Raw genomic sequence first — 20,740 nt, forward strand, 5'->3', positions numbered from 1 at the left:
CTCAAATAACCGTGACGTCATAAGTGCGCGTGTTCGCTGATAGCAGCCATTGATTGTGCTCCTTTCACGACGATCAAACTCATCCCAATGCGAAGTGATTGATCCGATCTTTTTCGCAGGAGGCCCTTTTCTTGAGGACGATCCCACCGGCGCTGCTGAGAGCAGCCATATTCTTTGTGGCCGTGGCCGCGGGGTCGCTGAAGGTGGCACTCAATTTACTGCCGTCACAATGGACGTGGCGTCTGCCGCATACATAATTCAGCAATCACTGTATTCCACATTGATAACAGCACGACGCCGGCACTCACCTTGCCTTTGATTCCATTCAAAGATGGGGAGTGATTGCACACTCACACAGCAAAGAGGAAAAGAAAGATGGAGCAACGTGCATCACAATGGGAAGCCCTGAATACGAGTTAAACTGGTTAGCACAAGTGTGACGGCTAGCTACATTCACCTTTGTTGCATTCAAGGACCCACAGATTATATAAAAAACAAGTGAAACAGAAAATGTCAAACAAGGCTTAATAAAACTCACAGCCGTGTTCTGTAGCAACAAGCATTCATCTTTAGTGAGGGGAGGGAAAAAGCAGACATGCAGGAGACACGGGCGAGTTATGTTGCAGTACACCAGCAGAACTAAACTCTACACACTCTATTTTTAACCCTGAATTTTAATGAAACACCCCCCTTGTGCCCATGAGCTCCCTTTTCCTCTTCCCCCTTCACTGAATCCATTGGGTTGAAACAGATTTAGCTGGTGGAATGACAAATGATGCATATAAATGACTAATATTGCAGGCCTGATCTATTACAGAACTCTCTCCGGCTCACACGGAAGTGATTAAAATCACTGCAGAAGCGGGCAAATGCTGCGGTTTGATGGGTTAAAACCTCACACAGGTCCACTTTATCTAACTTTAGATGGACGTAACTTAATAATCCACAGCAATAGTCTGGTTTATGTTGGCTGACTTCAGTCCAAAAATACGCGTAGAGTATAAACAAATGCACAAAAGGCGCAACTAAGGCAGCAGAATCTCAGCACAAAGGTGCGTTTTATACCTTTTGTAATGTGTGCTTACTCCACTGAATGGCTCCACTGTCCAGTGAACTCTGGGCCAATGCGGGACAATAGTTTTGTTTTGTTTTTTTGCAAAAGGCTGCAGGTCGTGAAGGTGATGTGGGTGTTAAACATGCGCTCAGCGCGCATTGCGCACGCATAGTAAACAAATATTTGACAGCGGCAGCAGCATTGGGCTGCCTCTGTGGTGCGTTCGCAGTGTTGCAGGAGTTTTGTCAGCTCTTAAGTGTCCGCTTTGACGGCCTCTCTGCGTCCGCGGAGAGAAGGAGCCGCTGTAATTAGTTTCTCAATGAAGGATCATCAGCAGCTCCCCGGAGGCTCGGAGGACTGAAGCGTGGCGCTGCTTCATCAGGCGTTCAGCTGGCTCACTCCAGAGCTCCGCTGGTTTCTCCCGAACCAAACAAGTGGGCAGCAACGGAGCATCATCGTTCCAAGCGTCTAGAGATTTGTTTCACGACCCCCGCGAGTGCCGGGAGTTGACCGGGGTTGGGTTGGGGTTTTTTTTTCCGGCGCACGACGCGGAATAATCGGGAAAAGTTTAACGCCGAATTCGACATGAGCGACCTGGACGAAGACTTCGCCAAGATCCTGCTGCTTAAAGAGGAGAGGATACGAGACTTGGAGAGGCGTCTGGCGGACAGGGAGGACGAGATCCAGGAACTGAAGAGAAAATTGCACAAATGTCAGTCTGTTCTGCCCAGCGCGCAACTTATCGGACCGAGGACCCGCAGGGCGCAGGGCATCTCCGCGGAGCCGCAGACGCACCAGGACCTGTCGCGGCAAACCTTTCGGAAATATGCCAAGTCCGACTGGTAAGACTCTTTCGGAGGGCGTCGGCACGTCGATGCCCTCGTTTCAGATCTGTGCGCCCTGTTTGTTCGTGTTGTGTTTGAAGGCGCTCCGTAAACATGGGATTTAAAACGATTATACATGTGTTGATGGCAACTTTAAGACGCACAGTTCGCCGATCACTGTTCCAACGTCTGTTTTCGGTCCTTTACCTCGCCCCCCTTCGCCCGCCCCACTGTTTTTTCTTTAATGGGAGATGGAGACGTTTGCCCATGAATGGGCGAGCACTTTCATTCTTGGGGCCGATGACGCAGCTTCAAGGCGAGCTTCTGAAAGGGCTCCTAATTGATCAGATCCATCATGGTAGTCCCACAGGAGACAGACAGGAGGAAGTGCGATGCATTATTGGCTTTTAGTAGCTGGACGCTGAGGACCCGAAGTGCATGTCTGAGGATATTTAATACTCCATTAGAAAAGGCTTTGTTTGACCATATGCTTCCTTCATCACCTCTAGCTGCTCCTTTTAGCGTTTTGCCTTTATTTGGTGAATTTCATGTTGGGCCTCCTTTGTTTTCCAATTCAGCTTCCTTCTCCAGCCACAAAGTTAGGAGCCAGATCATATTTGCTAAACACCATCAGGCTGTGCTGCCGCTTGTTCCGACGTCACATCACGACACATCACACATAGTGGTCTCAGTTGATGCAGGAGTTGCTGGAGGTTAATTGTATTAAGGAGGCTAGACTTTTTGCAATCTCAATTTGCATTAATAAAGCGCACACAGTGGACGGATTAGTCTTTACCTTCACTCCGGCTCCCCTGCGCAGACGCTAAAGCACACAGAGTTCTGAAGAGAGAAAAACCATCCCCCAGGCTACCTGAGAGTGAAGCACAGAGGTTAATATCAACTAAGATAACAATTAATTAGGAGAAAAAGAATGATTCCTGTGGAAAGGTTAATTGTCTGTCAGTAGCAGAGATACAAAAAGAAAGGGGGGGGGGGGGGGGGGGGGGGGGGTGTTTGTGGACACTTGGTCAGTGCAGCGCCCATAAATGTAAAGATGGACGACGTCTCTTCCTGCAAAGTCAATGAACTCTCGGATACGGACAATCTTGTCATTTGCACCTTTAGTCTGTGCAGGAGGAGTCCAGATCTGGAGCAGAACACAGCTGTTCATCATGATCTACGCAGCCGCCAGCCTGTAAAAGGCGGGGGGGGGGGGGGGGGGGGGCCTTGAGACGGTCACCGCAGGGTAATCAGGACACCCTGGCCTCGTTCTGGGGGAACTTTTATCATTATTCACTGTAATTATGGGTGAAAATTGGCCCCTCGGCCTCTGGCACACAGAGGAGAGCCTCTACTTGCAGTGTGGGGGTCAGAGACACTGTGACCCCCCTCCCATCATTAGAATCAGAACATGGCACCAGCCTCCAGGCTGTACTGCTCAGATTACTACAGCAGCGAGTAGCTGATCCTGTTTCTATTGATCTACATAGGAAAGGGGACGAGCTGGAAAGCCAGCAAGGTGAAATTTAAAGCGCGGAGGTTCTTTGAAGGACAGCAGGACAGAGGGGGTGTGGATGTAACGCTGGACCTGACAGAGCCTAAATAAACAGCACATGACGAGGGAGTTTTCCACAGGTCAGGGTCGCGCTTTTCCAGAGAGTTCTGATGGAGCGCGGGACAAAGAACTAATGTTTGAATGGTCATTTTACTGACACCTGCAGACATGAACAGACATTTCCACCTGCAGGTGCACTCTTGTGGTAGAATTTTAACAGTTTCTGGTGTCTGAAAAGCTCAACATTATTTATTAATTTAAATGCAGATTTCCGGCTTTTACACAAACACGCCACAAGAGGGCAGCTGTGATCTTTTATTACTCCAGTTGTCTGCTTTATGGACACACACACACACACACACACACACACACACACACACACACACACACACACACACGTCCAAAGGAATTGCGGGTCCTTTTCCCATTAGAATTCTTCACGTCTTGAGGTTTCTCTTGTTGTCCAGAGCTTTCGGGGCAAAAATGCGTCGCACTGAGCTTCAAACGACCCACAAAATGACTCGCAGGGATAAAGAAATCTAGACACACGGACATCAGAATGATCACAAACATGATGCCCAACATGTAAAGCAACGCTTGCTTGACAAACGTGCAGGATCCTTTGCCCCCAGCACTGGCTCCACTTTCTAATCTCTATATGATGTCATCCGCATCGTACTTATTTCCAATATTAAATTCTCTTAAAGGACAGCATTAAGTTAAAGCGTCGCTTTTGGTTTGGTTGGGATTTTATTATTTATCAGGGAGTTGTGACGGAGGGACGCTGACACGCTTCCTCCAGCAGTGGCGTCCACACCACATTATTCATGTCAGACGTGCGCGCCTCTCTCTCCGGTGACAGGCTGCACTGTGCCACAGATTCCTGTAGGCGCCCTTCTCGCCATGCGCTCTCTCTGGGTCGAGGAGCCTGACGCATCCGGGGAGGACGGTCCTCCGTTGTCACAGCGCTGGGGGAGGGAGGCGGTGACGGAGAGAGAAAGAGCGTGATAGAGAGAGCAAACTTTGCGTGTCGGTGGTTGAGGCGCGCTCACCTTGGCAATCGCATCCGACGTCCGCCTGAATTTCCAACATCCGCAGGCGAGAGGGATCCTCAGGGAAAGAGGAGGGGGCCGGAGCCTCTGAAGACGTCCATGCCTGATAAAGTTTGTGAGCGGTGTAGTAGAGGAGAGTGGATTGATCCCAAACTGGGCGCCTCTCATTAAACTTACCGGGAAGTCGCTCTTCGCTGCTGACAATGGGCACCTTGCGCGACCTCCAATACGCGCTCCAGGAGAAGATTGAGGAGCTGCGCCAGAGGGACGCGCTGATCGACGAACTGGAACTGGAGCTAGACCAGAAGGACGAGCTCATCCAGAGACTGCAAAACGAGCTGGACAAATACCGCTCCGTCATCAAACCCGCAACCCAACAGGTCCACAAGCAGACGGAGCTGCAGGAGCAGCAGAGGACGAAGAGACAGGCAATCTCGGCTGAGCCCACTGCCTTTGACATCCAGGATCTCAGCCATGTCACCCTACCTTTCTACCCCAAGAGTCCACAGTAGGTGTCCAGATCAATAATCCACTTCGAGACGGGTAACATTCAGCTATTTTTTCGTGACTAATTCCGCGTTGGTCACCGCTGCAGCGTCAGTTCTGTCACCTTTGTCGCCTCTCAGATTCCAGTATGTGTTGCGCAGTAGTAGCACCTGTAGCGCGCGCGCACCCACCCACTGAAACGCACGCACGCACACGCACACACAGGATTGAAATTGATGTTATCCTCACTGTCAGTCTTTCGACAAGATTATCAGCAGCCTCGGTGACACAAGCCTGTCACTAATCCTGGCGACAGAATTACCAGGGAAAATTAAATAGTTCCTTCACAAAACGGAGGATCGTACCCGTCAGAGGCAGGCTGGAAGTTCTCCGCTCCACATTGCGTCTGCTCGGGCTGGTATCAGAACAGGGAACCCCGGCTGAAACGATCCACTGTAAAATATTGTGCAGCGCGAAAGGTCGCTCTCGTCTGACCCGGATGTCACTGTTGCACTGATAGCAACCACAGCTCAGAGAATTCCAGGTGAGATGAGGGAGAACCGGGACTTATTGGTCCGTGCAGGGAGAAAGAACTCTCCTATACTGTCTGTAGGTGGGAAAAATGCAGAAATGTTTGTTTTCTGATGCGTTACCTGCCTGTAAATATAAACCTGGACGCTGGCCTGACTGACAGAAGAGCACACGTCTCCATCCTGATGCCTCCATTTAGAGATTTCATAAAGAGGCTTTTAGCCAGACCCAGACTGGAGACAGGAAAACAATCCAAAAGTGGCCTCACAGTTTTGAGTTGAATTGATTTTATTTTTGGTGCTTCATCAAAGTATAAAAACGGTTATCCTTCAGCTTGAAGGCACTTCTGGATTTAAACCTGTAAGTGTTGAGGTGACAACGGGTCCAAAGGCTTTCTGATCGTTCTCGGGTCGAAATAACGGGACTTTACAGTCTGACTGTGGAGGTGTTTATACAAAAAACCCATCCTAACTCAGCTGGATCATCCCTTTAGTGGCTCTGTTGCTTCCAGTCTCTGTTGTCTTTTTTTGTTTATATTTCATTCTCATCCGCTTTATCCTCTTCAGGACCCTAACACATACTCCCCGTCCGTTGGCCTCTTATTTCCGTTAGCCTGTCCCACTTTTCTGCCACCCCTCTCCCCTTCTTTTCCTTCTAAAAGAGCATATTTTCTCCTTTTAAGGAAGGCCGAACTCACTCAGTCCCAAACTTCACCAGTGGATGAAGGCAAATACATCATCCTCACAAAGGAGCGGCAGACAGATGTTTTCACAAGGGTCTGCTCAGTGGACGTTGCTCAACGTTTGTCCTCAAGAGGCTCTAGCTGGGGGGGTCTGATTGGCGTGGAAGAGGCCCAAAACATGGGGTCCAGTCAGATTTCCTGTTTGTTTAATGAGCCGGAGCTCTGGGACCCTGCGACAGTTTAAAATATCGTTACTAAAATCGCAAAATCTATTCACGCCTCTAATGAGAGCTGAGATCTTCCTTCTCACTCTGCAGAACGTAGCAGCTTTCCAGGAACATCTCAAGGAGGATTGTGGGAATGGAAAATTGTGCAGCACTTGTCCTATTCAGAGCATCAAGTTTTCTGATTTTCAGAGGAAGACCCAGAATGTCGTAGCGGCACCGTTCCAATTATCCTGGCGATAAACGGTTCAGCTTGGTCGCGAAACCTGAGGCTCATTTGTGACATCTGTCTTTTTTTGTATTCCCCAGAGAGATAAAGGGGAACTTTGGAGATCGTGCACAGGAAATGGCCCATCTTCAAGTCTCAGCAGGGCCAAGATGCTTCAGTCAGAGCTACGCGTATCAAGTGGCCTTTCAGAGGAGAAAATTCATCCAGAAATACTATAAGAGATGCCCCACAGGCGTCCATCCCTCTATTTAAGGGAGCAGTTTTTGATTTCCAATAGTAATTTGGCGCCATAAATATCAGGACCATCAGAGTCCAAGGCCAGCTGTGTGCAGATACTTGTGCAGCTCAAGGAAAATGTTCTGAGAGCCCATCTGTGGTGTTTTAGTGGGCCGTAGAGGAACACAGCTAAACAGGTTCAGCGCCCCGGGACACAGCGGAAAGGCATTTATATGACCGTTTCAAAACACAGAATTCCAGGGAGTGCTGGTGTTCCGTTGATGACAGATGTTGGAGGTTTGATGGTGAAGCTCTCTGTGTGTGGTGGTTCTGAGCTCCTCAGGTGATCTGTCTCATGAAAAGGGCACCCCGCACAAAGAGACGTCCTGTTGACAGGACGCAGATCTGGAGAGGTCTATTTTCTTAAATGGGCTATTTGAGCTTCAGGGGGTTCCTTGTTGAATTAACCTTGATACATATTATTAACCTCATTCATCCAGCTGCTGCAGTCAAAACCAGACGCATAGGACTCCGACTCCGCCCGCTGATGGCCCGCGTCAGTGGCTCACTGTTAGAAATCAGGTCAGATCTTTTCCCGTCTCCTGAAGCTTCCCTCTGAGAGAAACAACATGGCCGACGCTTGCTTGGAGGAGTCTCTGCTTCACCTGTTGGCTCAAAACTTTTCCAATGACGCTACATTAGCATGTGTTCGCTAGATTGGGATTAAACTCGTCACTTGTCTTAATGTGTAGCAAAAAGGCAACATTTTCAGGGAATCCTGTCCAGGATGTATTCCTGCGTCTTATCCAGGGCATGCAGGGCATTCAACGAAAGAAATGCTAATTTTCTTTCATCCTGTCCTGCAGGTCCAAGGATCTGATCAAGGAGGCCATCTTGGACAACGACTTCATGAAGAACCTGGAGCTGTCCCAGATCCAAGAGATTGTGGACTGCATGTATCCTGTGGAGTATGGAAAAGACAGCTGCATCATCAAGGAAGGCGACGTGGGCTCGCTGGTCTACGTCATGGAAGGTAGAACACGCTCACAAACACACCCCTATCAAGCACCAAGAGAGGAAGCAGTCAGGGAAAGAAAACAAAAGCAGAACTTCAGCGAAAACACGAAGTGGATGGCAACAGACAGCAACAAACAGGGGCTTCTGAGGGGCCACGAAAGAAAAGTCCCAAGTGCAGCACTTGGTGATCTCCATCCCCGCCGTGCGCACCGCCTCCTTTATTTTCCATCCTCTCAGAGCGATCATGGTTCAGCGTGTGGTCCTGTTTTATTTCTTTCTTTCTTTATTTTTTAAAAAAAACATTGTTGCCGTGGCGCTGGGCGTGCAGCAGCACGACGCCGTTCACAGTGGCGCTGATGGGATTTGTGTAAAGGGCACTTGTGCTCTATGATTTGAGATGCAATATTGTCCTAGAATGCTCGGAGAGTCATTAGGTCTGAAAGTAGATTTGACCCCAGGGAGACCTGCCTCAGTTGCTCATCATAGGGTATAATCTCTCTCAGCGGAGGCCTCTGACGTTGGTCGCTAATGAAGACGAACATCTAGAAACACAGATGCCAGTACGCTCCCGCAAAGCCATCATAACCTCCAACAAGGTGTATAGAAGAAAGAAGGTCACATTTATGAGGTGACTTAAATGTGACTGAGACAGGAAGCAGATCTTCTCCGTGTTCATTCCTGAAGCACTTTATGGGATGACTCACTCACCATACAGGAAATTCCGTATCAATTAACGCACCGGTAGTGTTTCAATTATGTCATCTATAAGCACGTTTGTCGGGGACCGTGCTGTGCCTGTCTGTGTTTGTATTGATGGCGCCTCAGCGGATGGTTTCACACCAAAATACGTGTTCATTGGCAAAGAAATCTGCTGATTTATGAGTTATGTTAGATTATAATAGATGTGGGTATAAATACGTTGTTGCTACCACTTGCAGCATCTGCCTGGCAACAATATCTCTATAGAAACTATTAATAAATGATCAACACTGGGCCTTCAAAAGAAATCAGTGCAACCCTTTTCAAATGCTGAGAACAGAGTGAGGCTTTGCAAAGTGATTAAACACAAGATGCATGTGATAAATATCGGTTTTCCCTGTTGAAAGAATGGAGAAATGAAATGACGAATATTTGCATTTATCAGACGTCGCAGCAGAGCTCGAAGCCCCGACTAGCACGTGCTCGGTGTTGAGATGGTGCTTCTCTTTCTTGTGCTTGAAGCCATTGAGGAAGCTCTTCCTCTTGATTCTTTTCGTATCGCTCTGCTTACCTCCCCTCCCTCCACGCGCCGCTGCACTTTGGCTAAAACGTTAGCACGGCACGTTGCACATGCCTTTCTTGGGTAGTGGGTTGTTTGACAGCTCGCATATGTATTAGTAACTTTCATCGGACTGACGGGGGAGGAGGGAATGGTGTCACAACCACTAAATCAGTCCAAACAACAAATCTGGCTGTCTCTTCCAATATTTGCCTTGTTTTAGACGTAAAACCTCCTTTTACGACAAACTCCTGTGAATTCTGTCAAGACTCTTACGGCATGTTTGTCTTAATGCTCGTGTCACAAATAAAAGGAGCTGCCGCTTTACTGGTTTTAAGTACACAAGGGTAAAAAGAGAACTTTTGAAGCCTCGGCGACACTGATTCCTTTCACGTGGCTCCAAACGCTGTAAGAAGTCGACTGTGCGAGAGGTGACTCGTCGCAGGGCACGAACAAGTGTCGCGCTGACATGATGAATAGGCCCTTCCTCATGCGTAGCAAAAAGAGCCGCGCAAATGATACCAATCTGTAAGAGAAATAATTGTTAAGGGGCTTTGTGATTTCCCTCCTGACAGTGATGGAGGAAACGGCGGCGGTGTAATTGGAAAAAAGGGGCTTCAGTTGAGCAGCGGTCAGATGTCACTAAAATCAAATGTATGGTTAATTATTACCCATGGCAACGGTCTTCATTAATGGCTTAACATACTTTTCTAAAGATTTTTGCTCTTTCTTTCTCTTCCTCATTCTCTTCTTCTCTGCTTTTGTTCTCAATAGTGTCCCTTTGTTGCGGCTAACTGCGTTAGCACATGGAACAAGTGCCTTGCTCCATATGTCTAACGTTTCCTCTGACTTCACAGACAGGATGGCTGCTGGTTCGACACCACCACGAATGCATCACGCATATGATGTGCCTTCATGGTTGATGCCGTGAGCGCTCAGCAGTCACTTCTCATTGAGCCTTTGCATGCTAATCCTTAACGCTTTGTTGGTGGGGTTGACATTGGTTCGTTACGCCTGCCTGCGGCCGTACGAGGCGCAATTAAATGACAGCATCAAGGCAATGTGCCCCTAGATCCACTATAATATCTAATTTTACTGCTCCTAATTTCCCCCGATCGGACTTTCTGATATCGGAGGATATTTGAAATGATTTTTTTTTTTTTTTTTGCTGGAGATGCGCCTGATTATTAACAAAATCTGACTAATCAGAACACTTCCTGGCGCCGACCCGGAGCCATGACGAGGCTGCCTGCCTGGCCGTCGCTCCTCTAATGAATGTTTGCGGTTTTTTTCTTTTAGTTGTACTCGCTGGAGCTGTAATTGACGCCAGCCCTCCTGAAAATATACTGATTCCAAATGAGACAAAAAATCTCCCGTTTCCATGGAGACGATAGGGAAAATTTGTATTGGCTCATCCCGTAGACCCGCACAGGTGGTGGATGATGATAATAACTTGCATAATCACATTCAATTACCATCAAGTACCTCTCTAAAGTAAACCATTTCCTCCAAAGACGTTGTTAAATATCGTCTCATGTGCACGTGTGTTCGGTCCTACCTGTTTACGAGGAGAAGTCTTGTCAAATAGCCTACCGGTAATCCTTAACTTCAGAGTAGAGATTAAATGATCTAATTAAGTGGCATTAACACTCCGATTAGTAAACAGCCACACAGATACACAATCAATTTTGCCTAATTTGCAGGAAAAGGTGATTAGTTTGTAAGTCAGCAGGAGAAATTAAAACAAACTTTATCTCTTCAGGGCAGACGTGTTGACGCAAACAACAGGGTCGGAATAATAAACTGAGAGGAGCTGAATCATTTGATGCACGAGGAAATATTTGTTAACGATTATGTATTGATTAATGATCCAAACTCCAGTCAACTTGGCTCTGCCAGAAACACCAATAACAAGAGAATTGATTTCATTTTTCTAAATCCCCCCCCACAACAATGTGGAATGGGCCAAGGTGGACCCATTAAATGTTGGTATACAGAAGTTTAATATGCTTTGGGGTTTTACAATGTTGTGTTGTGTTCATGCGTCATAAACGTATGTTTTTGGGTTGATACTTTAATAGTTTATTTTCCTATTGTGTCTTCCTGGCACGATGAACAGGCAGGAAGCAGAAAAGAAATGAGCCGGATGGTTAAGTGGAGGCATTTTCTTCTGTTTATGCCGACAGACCTGTCTGTCTTTGCCAGTTTAATTTGCAGGTCGAGCTAGCGGGCGAGCGCGCGCTGACGTTCCAGCGTGAGTCGCCTTGTGCGTTCCCCCCACACACGCTGACGGTTCTTTGACAGGCTTCTCCTGCTCGCTGCCATCTCTGATGCACCATAGGCCATTTTTAAGCGTGTGGGGGGATTGGAGAATACTCCGAAGGGAGTGTGTGTTTTTCACAAAACAAATTGGACCCGAGTGCCATTATTCAGTGGGACCAGTTGTAGCGAGTAAAGACTGAAGGATTTCTGGGTCTGAAGTCTGACTCTGAAATGAGGCTTTGGCCTCCTTTAATGACTGATTGAGATTAAGCTGTTGCTTTGTTGCTTTTCCAGAGACATGGAGAAATGCACTTTTTCTTTGTTTTCACTGCTTTATTCAAGATTGGTGAGCATGGTTGTGTGAAGGAGGAGCCTGAGCCGCCGAAGCTGCTGGAAGTATAAACACTTAGAAGCCTGTGTTTACATATTTCATGGAATATTTTATCTTGTGATATCCTCCTTTGGAGTCTGCCAGCATCTTATCGACTGTCGCGTTGTGGATGACTTGAACCTGACATGAAAAACAATATCCAGACCTGCCGTTAGCAGAAGGGGATCACGGTCCTGCTCAAGGTCTCTTCCTATTACAGGGAAGCCACTATTGCTTCCTGAGGGTGGGGGGCAGTTGTGCCATCAGCAGGAGGTTCCCCCATATGAGCCTGGACCTGCTTAAAGTTTCTTCCTGAGGAGTTTTCGTAGCCACTTTTGCTCGTCAGGGTCAGGCCCTGGGTTTCTGAAAAGCACCTAAAGACAATTTTGATTGTGACAGACGCTAGATAATCAGAGATGATTTGATTTCACTGAGTTTGGAGTGTTTAAAACGTTGTGACTCAAACTGTGTCCGACCACAATATCCAGCTAGTTGACTCCTGAAAGAACCCCAGGTGGCATTTCACACCAAATTCCAGCAAAGATAAAGAAATCAATCCATTTTTCAGGGAGAAACCAGCCGTGTCGATGAGCTCCCTGTCGCACATGTTTTTGGTCCAGAAGATATCAAACCTGCATATTTTGAGCATTGTGTCAACTTTGATGTTTCAGAAAGATAATCATTTGTAATTTTTCATGGCTGAGGTCCTGAAACCAACACAAAGATAGAGTTGAACATGATCTTACCTTTGTTGTGGTTCCACCGCAGTGGGATTTTTCTGTTATTTACAGAGTAAAGTGGGCTTTAGCCAGGAAAAGGCCTCCCCAGCGTTCCTACCTTACAAGCGTGTGTCGCACTCGGTGACGGGTTTCCTGCACTTTCTGCATGACAAACCCCGGGGCAAACCAACTGGGGGTTTGTGCGGTAATTTGTCTCACTTTGGGGGTCCTCGATATTAAGACGTTTAAGAACCGCTGCCAGAATGATCGAAGGTCTAAAAGCAGTTTTGCTGGAGATGACTCATCCTCTCATTGTGCTTTTGGGAGAACTCCCTCGGAGCTCAGCGAGGCTCAGCAAAGAGACGCCGTGACCACAGCGTCCGGATGTAATAACTAGAGGCAGCTGGGCGTGGCTGGGGGGGGGGGGGCGGGAGTCAAAGGTGAATGGGAAAAAGGAGAAGCCCAGCGGTCCCTTTCCTAACGCGTCGCTGTGCGAAAAACGCTGCCTTCTCTGTAAATGTTGTGAATCATTTGCAGCGATAATCGCAAGCTAATATGAAACGAGTGGCAGTTGGCCACCGAAGCGCACAAGCACAGCGAACTGCATTGTTGCCTGGCAACTTAATAAATGCAGCTCAGTAAAGTAAACCGTTGAGCCACACAGATCTTGGCATGACAGGCCCCGAAGATTTCATCAAGTAGATATTTAATGGAAGGTATGTCAACGCTGGAACCTCCTGTTAGACTGTTTGGACGTGACCCTTTGCAGCGTCTTTACCATGAGAGTGACATATATGTATAACTAGACCTCCCCGTGATAACATTCCCGTGGAGAGGTTTATTAAGACGTCACCAGGGGACAGGGTGAGAGGTCTGTAATTGGACTGACATTTGAACACCCAGGCCAAGGTGTTGTCCCCTGGTGTCTGTTACAGTTGACCCTGGCTGTGAGTGTCACGGGCCGATTCTGGTGCTTTCGCTCTTGTCAGCATGAAGGCGAGAGCGACAAAAGGGTCGTTAAGTTGGCGTCTCTGCCAGTTTTCTTCCCCTGTCATCGCACCAGCGAGAGGCCCTGCTGGGGGAATGTGGAAGGGGGGGGGGGTCCCTTTTAAAAGCCTTGATGTTGAATTTGCTAACAGGGTGTTTTTGTGAGCTTAATGGTTTTCTACAGAGATCGCGCCCAAGTGTCGAAATTGGATTAAATAATTTGCACTTTATTGAAGGAAATCTTGATGAAAGAGAAGGGAGAGACCTATTTTATTACTACATCTAACCCTATAAGGACGGTAAATACAGGAGGACGATGCCTTTGACGAGCTTCCCCAAGCACAAAACTGTTTTTTTTTGACGAGCCTGCGGGAAACATTATTCCTTTCTGGCTCGTAGCGATTAGAAGCCAAATGAAATTCAAAACATCCTTGTACGAGTGCGAGCACAAATCAAATACTTCTCCCAAGAATGACTTCGCCTAATCTGTCATTTATGTGCAAATAGTGTAAATAGCCTCACCTGTGTTTTGCGTCATCGACGCCAAGTGGAAATTGTAAATATCTTTTCCCATTTCCTGTTGGCGTCCTCTCTCACTTCCTCTTTCACCCCGGTGCGCCCCTGCTATCTTTTCTCCCCCTTTCTTTTCACCCGTCCGCCCGGGTCCTTTCGCTCGCCTCTTTCTCATCTGTGATGGGTGCGAGTGGTGGCCTTTGTTTCCATGCCTGAACTCTGACACAGACATTGATCTCTGCTTTCGCTTCACGGGTGCAGACGAACGCACGTTGGAGGAAGAATTAATTACTCGTTTTGTGAATGAGACCTCGGTCTTTGTGGCTCACCTGGGCTGTAATCAGGAGGGAGGACAAATCCTCAGTGTTTTAGATGTGTGTGTGTGATAGAGAGAACGATAGAGAAAGAGAGGGACAACAAAGGAAGACGGATGAAAGGCAGATGCAAATGCTTGAAACTTCATTATTTGCTATGACGTAAGAATGAACAGTGCTCTTCTGTAGCCTTACTTTTGTGTGTGTGTGTGCGTGCGTGTGCGTGTGTGTGTGTGTGTGTGTGTGTGTGTGTGTCTGCCGTGACTGAATGAGCAGTGTTTGCTCCGGTTTGGACTTGATGGTACAAGATAGGGCATGAGTTCATGCGCTGTTCTGCTGATGGAAAAAGTCCTCACCTCCCCTGCAGGCTGACATGTGCGCACAAACACACACGTGCACGCATTACCGTGGCTGCAGAAGTAAAGGGAACGTTGCAGACATCGGTTCTGCTGTCCCGAGTCGGTGGTTTTCCAGCCTCTGTTGCTGGTTTCTACTGTGAACTTGGACCCTTGCTGCTGGATATCCTCCACAGAATTCCAACGACATGTTGCTGAAATCAGAGATGTAGTTTTCTTTTAAATTCCCCTTTCTGCTGAGGGATCTCTTTGATCTCTTTTCGAGCTCTGATTGCCTCTGAGAAGAAACTCTTGCAATTTGGCTGGAGAAAAAGAAAAATTGTCTGTGGTGAGCTGTGTTTCTGTGCCCACACACACACACACACACACACACACACACACACAGACACAGACGGAGAGAGACACTCTTCTCAGCCCTTATTGACTTAGCTTTTTTTCTGTTATTAGGTGGTTAGTGGAGGTAAACAGAGCAACTCAAAAGTTTTTATGATGGACACAATGATGAGGCTTTTGGTGTCTTCTGGACTGAGCAGTTGTGCTCAAGTAACTGAAAACAAGGAGAAAATGACCCCTGTAAAAAGCTCCCATGCTAGCTGTCTCCGGTATGTAAATATATGTAAATATTCTGAATCTAAATTAGCCTGTAAATGGCTTCTCTGGCCTGCGGTGCCATTAAAGCAGGACGAGATGGTGGAAAAAACAAGCCCATTGCTGTTGCACCTCAGAAAGAAGGTCTCTCTGTGGGCTGTTTTTGAAGCTGACTTATACGGTGTGAAAGGGAGTCTACCACTAGCACGTGGGCCATGATGGCGGTGGAGCGTTGAAGTGGCGTGGATAAATCCAGGTAGGAGTGGTGCTCCGCAGACGTTCGTTTAAGCACAACGTCTCGCCTCAGCCGGCTAATTACTCATTCTGAATGAAAGTGTCTTCCATGGAGAGGTGGGATGCATCTACAACAGAACAAAACGTCCTTCTGGAGGATACTCGCCATCCTCCAACCGGAAGCAGCTTCCTCACGTGCGGTGCAATTTGCCACCATGCTGATGGCAGGGCGTCCTGCACCAGGCTACCGCCGTTAAACGTGGGAGTGGTCTCGGTGCAACAGATGTGACATTCTGCTGTGTCTCGCATCGAACATCTGGCGTCCTCTTATCCCCTCTTCATCAAGCCTCCCTGCTTTTAAGCAGGGATGGAGCCTGATCTCTGCAGACAAGCGTAAAGCGCCTCCGTTTTTCATCACATAAATGCTCCGTTGCCACGCTGGTGCCCTTTTCTTTTGCCGTTTCCTTGCTCTGCTCCCTCTATAGTTAGCCGGTGATAGAAACCGAGATTGGTTGATGTCGTCCCACGGAGCAGCCCACCTACAGAACGTCCTTCTCATGTCATTTTAAAAGAGGAGGTGGAATTTTCTGTAAACACGCACACAAACTCAAAAAGAGGCAAATTGAACGCTGCTTCCTCCACCTCCATAAGTACGCACACTGCTCCCCAACTGTGTTGACAGGTGTCGGAAAACCATCAACAGATGTATTTTTGAGATTTGATTTGACTCCCCGGAATGAAAATGGATGAAAGTGAAAGATCAAACTATATATTAATGAGTGAATTAATTAATTAGGCTGTAAATAGAGGAGAACCCGGGTAAGCCAAATTTACTGTAAGATTATTCGAGAGGAAATGAGTTAAATCCAACCCCAAAAACCCATTTCAGCCTGGCTGCACAGACTGCAGGAATGCCAAAAGTTTGCTCTCAAGTCCGTTCGTCGTAAAATAGCTGGCGACAGTCCAGCTCGCCTGGAGCCGCATCAATATTTACGTTATCTCTATAAGCAGAAAGGAACACAGCGGTGGAAGTATGTTCTGCCAGTAAAGCTGAATAAATAATCAGAAGCTGAGGACGGCACACGTGCATTTCCTGCATTTTGAATTATTCACGATGTTAATCAGTTTAAAACTCTGCATTTATCGTGATTAAACGCTGCGTTAAAATCGTAATTAGCTCGTCGATCTAAATCTATCCTCCAAAGGTGTATAACGTTGGCTATTATCTACAATGTTTCATAATTAGTCTCTAAACTACTTACTTGCGCTGACCTGCTCGACGCAGCTGTGCGAGGAGGCCATCGTGATTCACCATGCGAGCGCTTCGCCGTTTCGTTTGCATTCCTCCAGTCAAACAGTGATTTGGTCCCATGTGGATCCTGCTCGTCACGCTGCCGCCTGGATCCCTGCAGCCCGCGGCGACGCGGACAAGGTCCCTCTAAAACGGCAACGCTCGTCACTTCCCGATGAATAAATGCATCCTTCCCTCTCTGGTTCATAGCGGCGCCGTTGGGCCCGCGACCTGCTCCGGTTCGACCGGGACGTCAGCCCACATCTATGTTTTTCCTAAATCTGAAGCCTGATTTGTTCCTAAGTGGAGTTATTTAATGAATCATTGATCACAGACATTTTCATGGAGCTTTTTCTTTCATTTATCTTATTATTAATCCTTAAACTCGGCAACGGTATTTTAAATACTTCATATCTGCGTAGTGGTGCTGTGTTGAAGGTTCGAACAGTCTTTTTTCTGGTATTTTTCACTTTCTGGTGTGGGAGCTTTGTTGATTCATGTCTTTTGGAGCAGGGTCACGCTGTGCTCTTTATAAACCCAGACAAAACCTGTTTTTTTTAGAAGCTCTGTGAAACTTTTGAAACACAAGAGACAAAGTTCTTTCTGTTTCTAGATTTGAGCTGTTCTTTTGAAAACACCACGTGCTTCGTCTGCTTTGACTTTGCCAAAGCCTCAAAAACGACAACATCGCCGCCTTTAAGTCTCAGCATTATTTGACCTTGAACAACCCACAGCGGCACCGTTCTTCACGTTTCTTCTCGATTTTATTTATTTATTTTTTCCTTACTGAAGATGCGATTCTGCAGATCTGTTCCGTGTGAAATAAAGGTATATTTCACCCGCCTCTCGTGTTCCACCAAGGAAGAATTTAAGACAGTTCTCTTGTTTTGTTTGTGCAAATTCAACTGGAAATGGTGGAAAATGCTCAGTTGCACGTCGTCCCCTCGGGGAGATCGACTCCCCCACGTCCTGTTTCTTGATGTTTATTTTTCGGCACTTTGAAAACATGAGGAATAATCTATCAATGGTAGATGAGAAGCGTGTCGAGCTTCTGACCTCTGAACCTCAGCAGTATTTATAGAAGTCTACTCTCGATGTCAATGGTCAAAGATATTCATGTTTGCATAAATCTGTCACTTTCAGCTCAGAGATGAGCCTCTTGTAAAGCTTTTACCTTTAATACGGCCTCTTTAAGTCAATTTCAGGCTTTTTATTCGCTTTTAACACCCAAGTAATATTTAATGAGAACTTCTGGAGTGAATTTGGGAAGAACGAAGTACCTCTTTGCTAACGGCGAGCGGCGAACACTCGACCTTCAAGCTGCTCAGATCTACTCATCCCATTAACTGCTATAGTAGATTTATTGTACCTCCTTTTCTTTGCATAAATTACAGCGTTCTTTGCACCTCAGCTCAGCGGCTCTCATACTTTATGCAAAACCTGTCATTTTATCTGCGTCTGTGATATTATAATTATCCTGAGCTGGTCACGAAGAGGCAGACGTGCACCAAAGGGGTCAGTTGCCTTGAGAGCGCCGTACCTGGCTTGTTTACAGAGGAAACATGTTGCTCCGCTCCCACAGGTTGAGTTGATCTGAGGGATAACACCGGGAATCCTTAAAGTGTTGTTTTACATGTGACTGAATAAGCTGGGACTTGTTCTTCTTCTTCTTCTAATATTTATTCTTCAGTCATTCTCTTCTTCTGGGTGTTTTTAAATGCACTCAAATCAGTAAGAAACACACCTTCAATATCCACCCATCCCTCCCTCCCTCCCTCCCTCCCTCCCTCCCTCCCTCCCTCCCTCTCTCCCTCCCTCCCTCCCCCCCTCCATCCATCCATCCATCCATCCCTCCCTCCCTCCCTCCCTCCCTCCCCCCCTCCATCCATCCATCCATCCATCCATCCATCCATCCATCCCTCCCTCCCTCCCTCCCCCCTCCATCCATCCATCCATCCCTCCCTCCCTCCCTCCCTCCCTCCCTCCATCCATCATCCCTCCCTTCCTCCCTCCATCCATCCATCCCTCCCTCCCTCCCTCCCTCCATCCATCCATCCATCCATCCCTCCCTCCCTCCCTCCCTCCCTTCTTCCCTCCCTCCCTCCATCCATCCATCCATCCATCCATCGAACTTCTTCCCGGGTGAGAACACACCCCTGCCAGGTCACCAGTCCACACACACACCATTGCTGCTTTGGAGTCTCCAGTTAACCTAACATGCATGTTTCCGTCCCTTTGTGCTACGAGGCAGCTGTTCTATCCATTTTCCAGGAAATCCTGGTCACTATTATCCCTCAGCAGGTTGGAAGTCTAAAATGCTTCTGTCAATTGCGTAACCCGATTGCTTCATTAACAGACAATCCCCAGGCAGGTACTGGATCCATTTGGAAAGTTGAAAACAGAATTTTGCAGATGTCAAAGCTCAGACATCATTTAATGAAGTCCCTCATCCTTCAGTTGACGCTGTACATGTTTATTGGCCTGAGTTTTGTAGGTTAGCTTGCAGAAGTCTAAAGGCCTGGTACATTTTAACGCACCGCTGCATTCCTGGGGATAAAAGGCTAATAAATCATACTGTTGAAGAAGTGTTTCTTTTAATTTGTCTTTCTTTTCACCTTCTTTTCCTTCCTGGCACTGCCAGCTCTTCATATCATAACTGCCGTGACACCGTCGTCTCAGTACCTTCAGAAACATTTTTTTGACATGGAAAATAAACATCGGCATCATTCCCAACCCCTGGCAATGCATGCTTCCATATATCTCTGACCTTTTATAGGCAGCTATGAAGACATTTCCTTCCCCAGCATATATTTTTTGGGCACTTTGTACCTTGCTAGTAATCCTCGGTTCATCAGCAGTCTCTGTTTGCCCCCCAGCTCTGCTCACACTTCCCTGGTTAGAATAACAAGTATTTTCCAGGTTCACATTGATTTCCATTGGCCACTGAAGTGAAGCCTCGCAGGGAGCTAAGCGCAGTAGTTAATGTTTATGGACTTTTCGAGCCCAGACCCTAAATACTGTATAATGTCAGTGATAGGCATGAACCATGCTGTTATTTTTGTAAACAAGTACCTCTTTTCCTGCTCTCTACCCTAATGAAAAGAAATCGGCTCCACGTGAAGTTCCATTTCTTTTTATTTAGCTTCTCTCTTCATTGCTAACCTGTAAGAGGCATTTGAAAGAACCATTTTTTTGGGGGTTTTATTATTAATTGTATCACAAAAAAAGAGTGTGCTTTAAATTATGGTCATTTGGTTTTATTTGAGGTGTTTTTAGGAGATTAAAGGCTGGATGAAAGGAACAAAATTTCCGATTAGTTTAAGTGATTTAGCCTTTTCTAATTTGATAGTTTAATCATTTCCCTTCTGGGTTTATTCTCATTTTCACATGTGTCATCAGCCGTCTCAAGCGGGCTTTGTTTTCTTTCGGTTTCTGTTCTCCATGAATCGGAATCTTTGTCTCGCTACAGTTACGATTTTCCAGAAACAGTCTTGCTTGATGAGGCTTGACTGAACACAATGGCATCTGCTACCCCCCCTCTATGCTTCCAGGAGGAAGGAGATTATCTACACAGCCCCACGCTGATGAATATGGAAGTCTCTTACAGTCTACAATAATATTTTTTACCTCAGATCATACCCACTAAGCCAAAACAAAATCATTTAATGGGTTCATTTCATATTTGCAAGCTCAGAATTTGCTTTTTAGGATTGAAATTAACCATCAAATCAAATATACTAGACTTTTTATTTTAATTTCATGAGACAAGGATTACATGGGATGATCCACGGTGCCAATTTTGTGTTGGTATGGTTAAAATGCTACCTGTTATCTGGATAAATCATTAAAGGATCAGTTAGAGGCTTTTGCTTAAGGATGAGTGCAATAAACCTCTAAATTGCCTCTTTGTTATCACTGCAGAAGGTTATAATGGTTTGCATTGTCATTTTTTGTAATTAAGCTCAGCAATAAAGCCAA

General features: G+C 46.7%; 1 protein-coding gene across 2 annotated transcripts in view; it reads left to right on the forward strand.

The window, feature by feature from the left end:
* Positions 1-1,090: 1,090 nt before the first annotated feature.
* Positions 1,091-20,740, forward strand: part of LOC101061256 (cGMP-dependent protein kinase 1) — a 56,766-nt gene continuing 37,116 nt past the window's right edge. The window contains exons 1-2 of one of the 2 annotated variants that reach the window (XM_029835262.1): positions 1,091-1,896; positions 7,720-7,886. In XM_029835262.1, the coding sequence (XP_029691122.1) occupies positions 1,640-1,896; positions 7,720-7,886 (424 nt within the window). In that variant the 5' untranslated portion in view covers positions 1,091-1,639. Of the gene's footprint in view, positions 1,897-4,413; positions 4,994-7,719; positions 7,887-20,740 lie in introns of those variants that run through there. The other variant, XM_003963963.3, reaches the window with a different exon arrangement.

This window comes from Takifugu rubripes, chromosome 4, assembly GCF_901000725.2.
Source record: "Takifugu rubripes chromosome 4, fTakRub1.2, whole genome shotgun sequence".
Taxonomy (NCBI): domain Eukaryota; kingdom Metazoa; phylum Chordata; class Actinopteri; order Tetraodontiformes; family Tetraodontidae; genus Takifugu; species Takifugu rubripes.